At 40.8% G+C, this 13,617-nt stretch overlaps 1 protein-coding gene across 1 annotated transcript in view; it reads left to right on the forward strand.

Annotated features, from left to right (window-relative positions):
- Positions 1 to 358: 358 nt before the first annotated feature.
- The window catches only part of kitlga (kit ligand a), a 42,205-nt gene continuing 28,946 nt past the window's right edge, over positions 359 to 13,617 (forward strand). Inside the window, exon 1 of the mRNA XM_028036131.1 lies at positions 359 to 678. Coding sequence (XP_027891932.1) covers positions 664 to 678 — 15 coding nt within the window. The 5' untranslated portion in view covers positions 359 to 663. The remainder of the gene's footprint in view (positions 679 to 13,617) is intronic.

A 13,617-nucleotide genomic window follows, 5' to 3' on the forward strand; every position in this document is an offset into this window, starting at 1 on the left:
GGAGGCTCACAGTTGGCTGTTTGAGTCACACGAAGTTTCTGGATGCTTTAGGCCGTGATTTGTATGAAAGCCTGGGACACACAGTTTGACTCGTTAATCCTCGGAGTCATTCATTGCGCACCATTCACGCTAATCGCGGCCCATCTGGCCTGTCCGACCTCCGGTCCTCGATGACTTCAGCGTCGTTATTTACTCGCACCTGTAAAAAATGAATTTTGACATCGGCAGAAACCCATCTGCGTTGAGCAACCCTGTTTGTCCGTCTGCCATCTGTTTGCCACTGGCAGCCGGGAGAAGTGAAGGCGGCCCCGTCGTAGGGCGGCTCTTGCTGATTTTACGCATCATAAAGGCTGGACTCCCTCCCTCTTCCGTGCTGTTGCGCGCTGCTCCTCTCAGTATCTAGATCTATGTTGTAGCCTAGAACGAGCGGGCTGTGTGCGCTTCACATTACACGAGCATACGGGGTGCAAAGATTGAATTAGATTTTATTATTGTTATTTCGCCGTGGTCACTTTCCTCGGGGCTTTTTTTCTCCTCTGTTTGGATACCTCTGACTTAGGCATTGGATATGTGCACAAAGGATGATGAAAACCCCTTTCCTCATCGTAGAAGTAAAATAAAATAGGCTTTCGCGCACACTGGATTTACCTCTTGCCGTTCCATATGAAGAAGTCAAAAGTAAGTTGATTTGTACTTTTGTTTTGTTTGTTTTTTTTCATATGGAGGGAGTGTGTGTGGTTGCAAGAAGCTGCATGGAGGAAATAAGCAATTCACGTAGCGGCGGATATAAACGGCATACGATCCGGTTGCAAGAATGCCGTTCTCCGTTGAACACGTTTCCTTTCCGCTCACCGGATTCTGAAACAGTTCACTTCAATCAGAGTGAGCTGACTGGCTCGCTGAGTGGACGGGATAAAGCCGAGGAAGGGATCAAACCGCCTTGGTTGACTTTAACAGAAGTCTTATTAGGCTGCTGGGCTGTCATGTGGAGGCAAAGTGGCAAACCTCGTTTATTTACTTGGTTTTTCCTCTAAGCATGCAGACTAAACTCTCTTCCCGTTTCACTTGTAGACCGGAATGATCCCTGTCAGTTTATTTGCGCCAGTCGGAAACATCTAAGTACTATTTGCGCCCCGGGTCGCCACCCTGCCCAAGAGTCCTGCTCCTGAATTCACACGTCTGAAACATAATACGTTGTTGAGGCGTGTTTTTGTTTGTTTGTTTGTTTGTTTGTTTTTTCCAGTGCAAATTGATTCGTCACGTATCCCGCTCCCCAGGTTCAAAACACAGGGACGCGAAGACCTGAAACTAATATGCGTCTTTTCTCTCCTCCCGGGGTTGGTGCGCAGCGGCGCCTCCGCGTTTCCCTCAACCCGCTTCTGTTACCCCGGGGGGGTTGGAGGAGTTACGGGTTGACAGGCGACAGAAGCGGTGACACCTTCATGTTTGTGGCTGGACTCAAACATGCGCAAGCTTTGTATTTATTATTATTATTATTATTATTATTATTATTATTATTATTATTATTATGTCAAAGGCATTTTAAGAAAAGTAATAAATATATAACTTTTTTCAAGTGCAGGCAAAGAAGATAAATCGCCATGTTTAATGTAACTTGTATCTGTTTTCACGTTTTAGATCTATTTTTAAAAAAAAAAAAACTGCGTAAACTTTCCATCGTCAGCGCCTCGTGTTTACTGGAGTAATGCAGTTGAAAAATTCCCACTGGAAGCCAAACTAAAACCAGACTTTCGGCTGCCAGGCCGAGCGCACTAAATCCCATTAATCAGATTTTCTTCTTTTCTTTTCTTGTTTTTTTTTTTGTTTGTTTTGAAAAAAAACAAAAAAAAAACTATTTTAAAGGACGTCGAGCTCGTTGCTGCAGGCAGAGAGGAGCGTACTGTGTGAGTGCAGAAAGGGGATGAGGGAAAGTGTTGTGAAGGAATCCCTGCTGCTGGTGTTACGTTCCAGCTCTCACTTTATGATTTGCGTTGCGGGTCAGGCGTTATCTGTGTGAGAGCGGACGGACGGACACCTTTCATCCGGGATTTATGCGCCCATAAAGGCCTGGGGAAACAATCAATCAATCTCCATCAACCTTAGTATACAGTAAACACATTTACTAGACTTGTATGTCAAGTCTCTCATGAAATGATGCCCGGACTCCTACTGTTCTCAGGTCTGTGGATGGTAATCTAAGTCCAAATCCAAGTCCTGTTATTTATGTGCTTTGGGCCCGCGTTGCCACAGGTGCCTGGGACGGGACCACTTCACACCTTCACAGAACATTTGGCACCAGTAGGGAGCGCCAGTTTCCTGAAGCCTGCGGCCAGACTGGGATTTTTTAAAATTATTTATTTATTTAGTTATGTTTTTGGGTTGTGAACGGCTTGCAAAGACATATCACGTCTGTGGGGCCCGGAGCCGCCAGCAAAAGGTTTTCAGACAGATGGGTGGCTGGATTTGAAAAGATAAAATAAAATACGATAAATCTATCTCAGGAGTTTAATTATGTTGATGGGGGTGGAGGCAATGTGTGAATGAGAGGTCATGAATACGGCGCATATGAATGCTACAATTTTAAAATAGTAAAAAGTCTTAAAACCGTATTTTAATGAAGTTGCAGACGTTAATTTCTCCTCATCTACTTTTTTTTCTGGAAAAAAGAAAACCATCCTGTGTCTTAATGTAATTTTTCTTTTTAAAACATAAGCCAAATCACTTTCACTGTTTTGATTTCTGAGGAGAAAATCAAATTACTACAGCATGCATGGACCACTGTACTGATTGCTTCTATAGCGTCTGACATATTTCCTTCCCTTTCTTAGATTTTTATTTTATATTTTTTTAAAAAAGAGCTGCATTCTTGTGTATCAAAACAGACTTGACACATATTCAAACTATCTACGTAAATTTCAGGATTTGGAAAGTCTCGGGTAAATGATGTTCCTCAGTTTACATAGGACACCTGAAATTGTGAACCAGAATGAAATAGTAATCACTCAGTTCAGTGCTTTAAGTGATGCAGGCTGTTCAGCTTCACCCCTCGGCGTAATGAGACTGTTTTGTTTTTATGTCAGTCTTCGTTCCCCCATCAGTACGTGTTCTACAGCCCCTCGCCAACCACATTGAGGAAAAAACTAAATAAAATCGTACATCCTCATCGAACGCTCCACTCCCACGCAGGGCAACTCCTACGGCCGTGAAAACTCAAAACGTCCCGTTTGGGTGAATCCAGCCCACCTTTACTGTCCTCCAGCTCATGATCTGTCGTCAGAACAACTGACATATTTTCAGACGAGGGGTCTAGATAACGTCGGCTTGGTGCTGAGAAGAATAACATTTCACAAAAGGAAACCCTAACAGTAATGATCCTTAACTTATCACTGCGTTATGTGTTTAAGGAGCTTTTATTTTATTGCTTTCTTTCTTTTTGCTCACATTAACACCATGTGCTTTGATTTTACCGAAAGTGGCTCCATGACTCTTTGAATTTGTCTGGTGTGGATTTGTTTGAGAACTGACGCAATAAAACTATTGATCTATAAATCGATTTACAGATCATCCATGTTTCTGTCCCATATTTGTTTGACATTGGGGCCAGTATCACTTAACTAATATATTAACATTTTCTATATACATTTTTGTTACCATAAATCTTAACAGAAATGTCTAAGTTGTTGCTGTTGAAAAGGAAACATTTTCTCCATCAGAAAAAAACCCACATTGTGGCATAAAACACAGGGTCTTTCTGCTCGAATCCTGTCAAAGAACACCGTATAAATAAAATCTGAAACGTGTATCTATATCTTTCTATTATGGATGTGCATCTTCAGTTTCAGTTACGGCACGCCTTTAGACTCATGCCACCATTATCAGTGTTTTAGACAGGGACACCAGCTTTTGCATGGATCATAACAAAATGGGCTTACATATGAAATCAGTCAATTGTAGGTGTATGGATACTAGGAAACATTACCTAGCAGACAATAGGGATGGGTTAAAAACTTACACTTGTATTCAGATTCATTAAAAATGATTTTTGTGGATCAAATGTTTGACGTGCTCAGGCTATGTCGCTCATAGGTGGTAGAAATTGGATTGGCAGAGTGAGTTTACATACAAACAGAGTTTCTCAAAACTGTTTTTTTTTTTTTAGCAAAAAAATAAAAAACAGTAAAGCACAATAGAAATGTGTTTTGACGGTTTTCAATATCAGCCATTAGAATGACTAAAATTCAACTCAAGCATGTAGCAATCACGGTTACATTCCAACAACTTTAACTACTTTGTTTCAGTGTCAAATTCAACCAAATCATTTTGGTTTTTAATTTAAAACGGTGGTTAAAACAACTGTTATTGAAATGTGTCTAATAGAGAATGGTAATGCTAATAAAAAAATTAAAATCTTCATTTAGGTTGTCTTTTTTTATGTCCTACCTGGGCATTTGGATTCCTTTTTGTGTGCTTTACTGGGTAATTGTGAGATTGTTGCGAATTTTTTCCTAAAAATGGTCAAAAACAATGAGTTTATGTCGGTGCTACTCCTGTCTGCAGGTGACAGTAGCTCTTACTTTTACTAGACTGCTGACTCAGTCCGTGATCGATGTGGCGGGTAAGAAAAAGTTTGATGTCATACGCAAATCTGTATCATTCTGTTCTCCACGAGAGTGGAGGAGCATTCTTTTTTACACTTTGCTATATGGTACCTTTGGTATGGGTTATTGGGGGGGAAAAACATTGTAAAATCCCTTGCAGATATTGCTAATGTAGTGCCACAAAATCTGTGATTTTGTTTGCAAAGAAATCAGAAAACAATTACGAAACCCTGGAGGGACTGACTGGGCTTTAAGAAGCTTCAAAACGGCTTTGGTTTGGCGAGAGGCAAAAGAAAGTTCTGGAAATGACTTGATATTTCTCCAACATGTGTCTGGTTAGAAAGAGTGGCTTGCTTTTTTCCTCCTTAACAGAAAACCAAATTCAGCTGTTTGCGAAGTCAACGGTTTAAACACTAAATTTGTCACTCTTCCTAAAGCAGCGCTATGAGAGTACGAGCAGCTGACGTGTAAAAGCAGCTGACTGCAAGCTCTGCACTAGCAGATATCCTGACTTCTGAACAAGCTAATATTGCTTATTAGACTTATAGTATTACACAGCAGTGATTCAAAAGCACAAATGGCCAGACTCTTAAAAAACTGTAAATCGTCAAACTCTGCTGCTCACGCAATCCGGGGTTCAGTTTACCTCTTCTTTATTGTGGCGGCCCCCTGGCCTGCTAAGAAAAAAAAAACTCTTAACATCAGGATCTTTGAAGAAAACATCACTCTTATACTATGCAGTGGGAAATGTACATGCTTGCTTTGGACATGCAGATCAAAAGGGCCAAGGAGGGAAGAGAAGGAGAAACATGGAGCGCTGCGTCATTGGATCTATGCGGCCACACCTTTCTGGAAGCACGCAGACGGCTGGGCACCGCAGCAAATGCAGCAATGATGTGCTCGAGTCGCACCTACTGCTAATCATATGTGAGCGAATTTGCTACATCGCTAATCAGATTAGCATAACGGCACGAAACGGCACAGCGGGAGCTGGAGGGTCTCGGTGCCGTGGGTTTAAAAGTCTAGTCCCTTCAGCTGGATCCCCATGACTTTAAGCGTGTCCCATCCGAGTCAGGCTCCTTCCTTCCCCGTTGCTGGTTAATTATCTCAGTGAACATCAGAGATGATTTATGGTCCTGGAGCCAAGTCTGGAGCCAATAAATGACCCCAGGACACTGGCAATTCCTGTTGTTCTCTTGTTGTGAAGCAACAATAAAAGAGGGCATGCCAGGGAGGAGTGTTAATTAATCAGATTTTTCTCACTACTCCCGTCTCTAAACCAGCTAAAATATAACCCTCATGTTTTTTGTTTTGTGGTTTTTTTTTTCGCCCTGTGGATAATTAGATCCATCTCCGTTACTCGATCGAGTGTCATATGTCCTCGTACTGGAATCAAAACCTTAAGACTGGTTTTATTGTGCTGGAAAAACAACAGTTTGATTTTGAGGAGACTTTTGATTTCAGACAGCGAAACAACCAGAGACTTCTGCCGACACATCTGTAACTCCCATGGCTCTGTGTGAAATACTCAAGCTATGATAACCTTGAATACAAATAGTTTTAAGGTGTTTATGCAAAAATGTACAAGAAAAGTCTAAAATAATCGGATAGGTTTTATTCAAAACAGAACAGCAGCAATCATTATAGTTGGAACACATTTTTATGCGAGAGTTCTTTAGTTATATAATATGTAGAATTAAGCAAACATGCTGACTAAAAATACAATGCACTAAATATGAAGTACATTAGAGTACAGTATTTCACCTCTTTTGTTTAGTTCTATAAAAAGCAACAAAAAAAAACCCTGGAGGTGAACCAAGAGCCTGCAGCCAGCTGGTTAATTGACATACCACTCACAGTTTGCCAACTTCCGTCTGAAAACAGCATTACCTCAACAGGAATGATGGCTGGTGCTCCTTTCATTTGTTGCAACCAGAAATATCTGTAACCATGTGCAAGACGCAAAAGTATTTGAGACTTCCTCCAGTCAGTTCACCACAGTGCGCAGAGGTCTGGGAGGGGCAAATCAAAAGCCAAGCCACTTGGACCTCATGGGTAAGAAGGCCCCCCTGTTATTTTCAGTTCTGGTGAACGATCACACTTCAGTCAGTGACATTCAGCTGACACTGCAGCGACAATGGGATGATTTGTACTCTGGTTATTCTGAGAAAACTTAGAAGAAAAGAGACAACAAGAAAGGGTCAAGGGATTTCTCACCTGGATATCAATGCAGTTACATTGTCCTAATTGATTCAAAATGAAGCTCTTCACTCAATTCCTTCAAAATAAAGCTTTGTTGTTGTTAATCTCCTACTCATGGTCTGACCCATGACTTATAGTATCCGTTAAGTGATTGGCGTCACCCTCTGAATGAGGGTATCATCGTGCACACAGGTCGAAAATCTGTCCATGTGACCGTCCACAGAGAGTACCAACACATCGTAGTGCGAAGGGTACAGATGATAAAATCAGCGACGATGTAGTCGAGTGGACCACAGAGTAGACTGAAGGGTAAGGCTCAGGTCTTGCTCTGTCCCACATGCAACTGTACTCTGGCATCTCATTAAAAGAACTCCAAACCGGGCATGCCGTGGTGGCGTAGCGGTTAGCGCGACCCGCATTTGGAGGCCTTGAGTCCTCGACGCGGCCGTCGCGGGTTCAACTCCAGGACCTGAGGATATTTGCCGGATGTCTTCCCCGTTTCCTGTCAGCCCACTGTCATATGAGGGACACTAGAGCCCACAAAAGACCCCCTGGAGGGGTAAAAAAAAAAAAAAAAGAACTTCAAACCTTTGGGAGATTGAAAATGTTAGTGTTTGTGGAACCCTAAGTTTTTAAAACCTTGGTACACCTTGGTACCGGTAACTAAAACATGCCTCGCATAGTTATCGCAAAACTGGAAATTGCCAAGCCAGATCATTGACCTTCTACTAGGACTGTAGAAGAGTGACTGGACACGACAGGCTGCTTACAAACCTTAACACATCAATGCCACGCTAATGACCAGTCAATGCAAAAATGAATCCAATGGGGTGCTCCTGCAGAGCTGAGTTGCCATAAGATCTGATTGGTCGTCTCTCTCATCAGTCTCTTACATTGGCTGATCATTTGATCACTGATCAAGTATCAAGCTTGTTTCGACTCCATTACTCTAAAAAGAAGAGCAACACTGTAAAGCATGTTGAGTTAAAAGTCCTGCAGAAGTTTGATTGACTGAATCTTTTTCATTCTCATCCTCATCCAGTGTCTGGTTGTTTCAACTTCCTTTTCAATTTGTAACATAATTTTGAGCCCCAAAAAAAAAATCAAGCAGAAAATAAGAAAAATAAAATAATGAAATGTAAGGACGGCAAACAATTTTTTTCTAGATGTTGGGGAAGAGAAAGCCCACTGTCTGATGACAATAATAAACAGATGCAAGGAAAAAGTCAGACATCTCTGCTGTTTGCCAGCGATATCTGCGTGGTGTGAAGCTTTGTTGGGTTCTCTCCTGTCTGAAATGTAAAACCAGCGCGATCGCCTCTTGAACTCATGTACCAAAGTGTATCAGATGACCTGGTGGGTGTTTTCCTTTCACATATGAGACGAAGGAAGATGGTGTAGGGCTACATGTTAAAGTACTACTCTACTCATGTAAAGCTGTAGATTACTTGTTTAATAGTATTGGGAATTTACTATTACTAGATTTGAGTTATCGTCTTGGCAACAGGCACAGTCCTTTATGATCTGTGTGGATGGAAAGATTAGTGCCGGAAATCAGGGCAGTTATGGAGATTCAGAGCAGCACCAGACCCCAGATGACAGATCTGTTGTTAGAGTGAGAGTGGGAGGTTGATGGAAGGTCTGGGAGACGATTTTGAAGTCGTTGCCATTATTTTCTCAGGGCCAGCAACAATTTGACTTAAACAATTTAAAAACATTATTGCTTTGGAACACTCGGGAAGAAAAACTCTACAGAGTGTAGTTTCTCAGACAAGATGTTCTGGCTTCGTTCTGTTTTCTGTCACAGCGAGTGAAATATGTCTGGGTTGGGGGTGATGATCTACAAGTCACTGTGAGAACTTTGGAAGAGCTGCTGGCTCTTCACGCTGTTTTCTAATGTTTAATAGACTTAAATGGTTACGGATTGCTTTTGATTAATGAACAACAACTGTTGCTGCGCTAAAAGCGAATGCAGACTGTCATTATTAACGGAAGTGGTGATTTGTTTCCTCAACTTGTTAAGGAACAAAACTGCACTGATGCAAAGTGCAGAAAACATTGAAGTGTGTGTTTTTTTTTTTTTAGCCTGTTTTGATTGTTTACAGTTGGGGACATCAGATTCTTCAGAGCAGCTCCAACATCTGTCTTCACAGGGCATCGAGTTTAACCCAGTTACAGATTTTTATACAATGCTTGGCCTTTAGCCCAGGGCACTACTGTGTTAGTGGGTGGTCAAAACAAAGAAAAAAAAAATAATATCTGACAGTTCCTCCTCAAACAAGTTCTCTGTTACTTATTAGTACATCTAGTCAACAAGGAGTGCACCGCTTTCCATTTCAAGCGAGTGCAAAATGTGCAATTGCGGTGTTTCCATTAAATGAAGGCAATTAAAGTAATTTAAAAATCACGCCGCGTCATCGTCCTTCAACTACTTCCTGTAGTCTAATTCCCTGTAGTAAGAGCCAGTAACAGCTAGTTGTTGGTCATTTGGCTCATAAAGTGTTTCCTTTGCAATTTTGCTAATTATAACTATTTCAATATGGTCAAAAAAAAAATACCTCAACTCAACTTTTCAGCAGAAAACAAGTTTCCATTAAGCTAATTTACGTTCAAAATGTCAAACTGAGCAGTTATATGGTGGATGAAAACACAGCTGGTTGGAACGTGTTATTGTTATACATCATGGTTGTCTAATGATGTTATGTTATTTCACTTCGACTTAATGAACGTTGTTACTGTTACTTCAAGTTAAATCTAAAACATCAGCCTGATGAAGCCTAAACTGAATTACTTTAAACTGAACAATTGCAGCTTTGTAAAATCTTTACTCCATTTGAACATTTTATAAAAATATTTTTTCAATGCTTTTCTCTTTTTTTTTGGTGCAAAAAAATGTGCAAATATCTGAACCGAGTCTAAACTGCCGCAAATTGTAAACACAATTTGGATTTGGGAAACGACTGACACTTCAACTTTTTTTATTGCATGGATCAAATTAGAAATGCAAAAATCTCACTGCGCTGTGCAAAAGGAGGTTTCCGTGAAACCAGCGGCCTTATATCCATTTTGAGACATCCTGACAAATTCCAAAGCCGTGTCTAGTGAATAAAATTTGGAATCTGGACATAAAGAATAAAGAAAACCTCATGACTGACAAAACTGATGCTAACATCCCCATCGAGACCAAAATCTATCTACTTCAAACATCGTTTTATGAATTAGTAGGGAAGCTTTGGGGGGATTTAGACTGATGCTGATGATAGCTGTGGAAAGGAATGCATGATTTATCTCCTTGTTTCTCGAACGCTGAATAATCTTATTCAAACCAGACAGAGTGTGTACTGTGCTGGTCCGTTCAGGGAATCAGCTCTGTGAAACTGACAAGCTGCCTTAAGTGATGTGATTACCAGAAGCCTGGTGCCTGTCAGGCGTGAAGGACGGCTAAGACATTTTTACAAGCTAGGACTCATCCTGCGTACGTGCTCTCCACCTCTGTGAAGTCCGAGTGTGCGTCTGACTCTGAGCAGGCTGCCGGAGGCTGCAGTCCCCCCATGATCAGTTTTGCCTTCGAGACTGGAAAGGCAAAAATCCACTGGAGCCACAAGTCAGAATTTGTTAGCTGTTGCATGAAAGTCATTTCTGCTTTTAAATGAGTCTTGGGCAGTTTCTATTATCTCTTTTTACGGATACGTTCTTCTGCCTATTGAAAGTCTGGATGCTGCATGTCATCATCTACGCTTGTCTCAATCTAAAGTTGTCTTGATGTGAAAAGGTACGGTATGGTTTGGCTTCTGCGTTTTTATAAATTAAATTTTAAAAAGTAATGAATCCGAAACCGTTTGGTGTGGAACACCTCAATATAAATTTGAATTGTCCAGTTACTTTATAATTGAACAGGTTTGACTGAATGCCTTACAGATTCCTTAGAAAGCAGAGAAATAGTCATTTAAAGCTACAGCATGTAACTTTTATATAAAAAATATATTTTTTACATACTTGGTGAGACTATGTCGTTACAGTATGGTGTGAGACAGATGATCTGGGGGAAAAAAATTTGAAGTCCTCTGCTTCCTCCTATTTAGAAACAACCAATCAGATCCAGGAGGCGGGTCTTAGCGCTGTCAATCACTCTGGCATGCACCTTCTCATCCACTCAGGTCCCTCCACTTTTCACAGATTATCTGAGACAGTTTTGTCAAATATGTAACAAAGATGCATACTGTAACTTTAAATATTAGTTGCACCCTGGGTAAAAAGCCATGCAAAAAAAAAAATAAAAATTAAAATGCTACTGATTTGTGGGGCTCAGGAAACTTTTCTAAATAACACGCATGGTTTTTATTTGTCAGGTTGACACTGCTTTGAGCCTGACATGCAGTATAGCAAATTAAACCTGCTCTCTGTGGTTTCAGTGCCTGTCAATTGCAATTTATTTCTGGATTAATGAATCAGCATCACTTCCAAGCATCTTTCAGCAGCAGAGAAACTTTTTGCCGAAATGTATGTGAAAGAAAATATCACCTGAAGTTTGCCGACGACAGCTTTGTAACTTCACGCCCAAATTAACAGCCTCAGGCTCCATTCATAGGAGACTGTTGGCCGAGGACAAAAAGACCCCCCAAAAAACAAAACAGTCTTCTTCTCATTATCATAAGACAACAGGATTAAAAATCAAAACATTACATTTTTACCTCTGCAACAACAGCAGATTTAATACATCTTAAACTAACGACAAGTGCATCTCATTTACTTTATGACAAAATTTTTTTGCTCTCGCAATTTTCTGCCAGTTGAACCGATGGAGGCATAAAGGAATCTGTTTTGTCTGCTGGTTGGAACAAGCTGGAAATGTAACACCGGGGCCAGCTTGAAGGATTTAAAACACCACTAATTAGAAAAAAAAAAAAAAAAAAACAGATGAAATTCCAACTTTTTATGCAGTCAGATGTTAGGTGCGAAAATATTTATTCAATATTTACGCTTTTTTTCCCCACGTCACACGAGTCGTGTGATCAACAACCAGACGTCACGACAAAGAAGACGACAGGAAGTGGTCGAGGACGATGGCGCCTCTTTTAATGACTTATCGCGTGACCAAACTTATTCGCGCGAGATTTTAATTGCGCTCATTGGAAACACAAAAATTGAAGAATGTTTTTTTTTTTTTGACAGCGGAATGTCAAAGAAGTTTTGCTCACATTTGTAGTGGAAAGTAAGACCAGTTCATCAAGTCTCGACTTGCTAAAGATGGCGTAAACCAGAAACCAAAACGGTCCACCCCGTTTCTCATTCTGTGTGTTCTGCTCTCCCTGTGTGTTCCTTGACACAATTATAGCAGCAAGCCGTTGAATGAGTCAGGATGTAGATTCTTTGCCTCCACTTTACTTTGGTGACCCAAGTACACGTGTAACATGGAGTAAACTGTGGCACATAAATAAAAAATAAAAAAATGTGTTGAATTTATTAGCATTAGAAAAAAGTTAAACACAGAATATTATAAAGCTATGAACCAAAACGAATCAACATGAACCCAGAAGCGCTGTGCAGCTATCAAATTCCACGTTTGCTTCACGCATCCTTAACGAATAACATATTAAATGAAATCTACTCAAGAATATAGAATGAAAACTTACAGACGGTGATGCTGTTGGCACAAAAGAAAAGCTGATGCACCTCTTCGCTAAAACTAAACGAAGTGGCTGATTTCCTGTCCCGTCCCTGACATGACCTTCAAAAGAAAAGACTCAATGTATTGTCACAAAATTAACACTAAAAACCTATTTTACAACTAATTAAAGGGCAGAACACTGTGGGTGACACTTTCTCTTTCTGGCCCCCTTAAGCCCATTGCAGTCAGACATGTGTTGTTCAGTAGTGCTGCTTTTTTTCCTCTCTGAGTCAACAGAGTGGGCCACATGACAGTAAATTAGGTTTCAACTATGCTAATATTGAAAAAAAAAAACCCTGCAGATTGTGATCATAAACCAGCCGTGCGAGTCTGAGGATGAATCAGATGGTGTCAACGGTTTTCAGTTGCTATTTCGCTCCCCAAAGGGAACGTACCTTGGTGTCAAAAGGGGAAGTCTTAATGATCTCTCGGGTTAGACAAGAAAGGATTTCAGCTGAGCCGTCAGGTGAGAACTTGTCAAGGTGAAATCTTGGCAGGCGATCTGTGCGAGAGGGAATCTGATGGTGAGCAGTTTCACAACTCTCTCTCTTCCTCGTTGGCCAAGACAAATTCCCACTGCGGCAGTTCAGTGCATATTAACCAGATCGGTCCTGTCCCCCTGTTTGTTGACACAGTAACTATTGCGCCTATGTAAAGGGACTGTAAGAGGATCATAAAACACTAAGACACGTTTCCGTTCCAAGGAAAACAAGGCAGAGAGCGTGCTATCATCAAAAAGTTCATCGTAATCCTCCCTCTGTCATGTTTTGCTCCCTCAGCCTTGAGATGAGATTTCCTGCTGGAAGCCAGCGGGACAATAGCATCGCAGTCACGGCGTCCGTAGTTCAAGTCAACATGTACATCGAACATGCAGCCATTTATTTAAGTGAATTTATGGATGGCCTTACACAAAGGCTAGATTGTGAATCCAGATTTGTGTCACACAGTGTTTATGAAAAATGGCTTCTCTGTAGCAGAAATAAAAAAAATAACATAAGATAAAGAAGGAACTAAAGTTCTACCTCAACTGGGGAAAACTCAGATATATTGTTCTTCAGTATGTCAACCTGTAAACATGCTCAAAATTCTTTTAAAAGGAAAAAAAAATTAATAGCAGAGCGTCGTTCTGAATCAGGCTGTGAAAGATAA

The sequence above is a fragment of the Xiphophorus couchianus genome, chromosome 2 (genome assembly GCF_001444195.1).
Source record: "Xiphophorus couchianus chromosome 2, X_couchianus-1.0, whole genome shotgun sequence".
In the NCBI taxonomy this organism is placed as follows: Eukaryota; Metazoa; Chordata; class Actinopteri; order Cyprinodontiformes; family Poeciliidae; genus Xiphophorus; species Xiphophorus couchianus.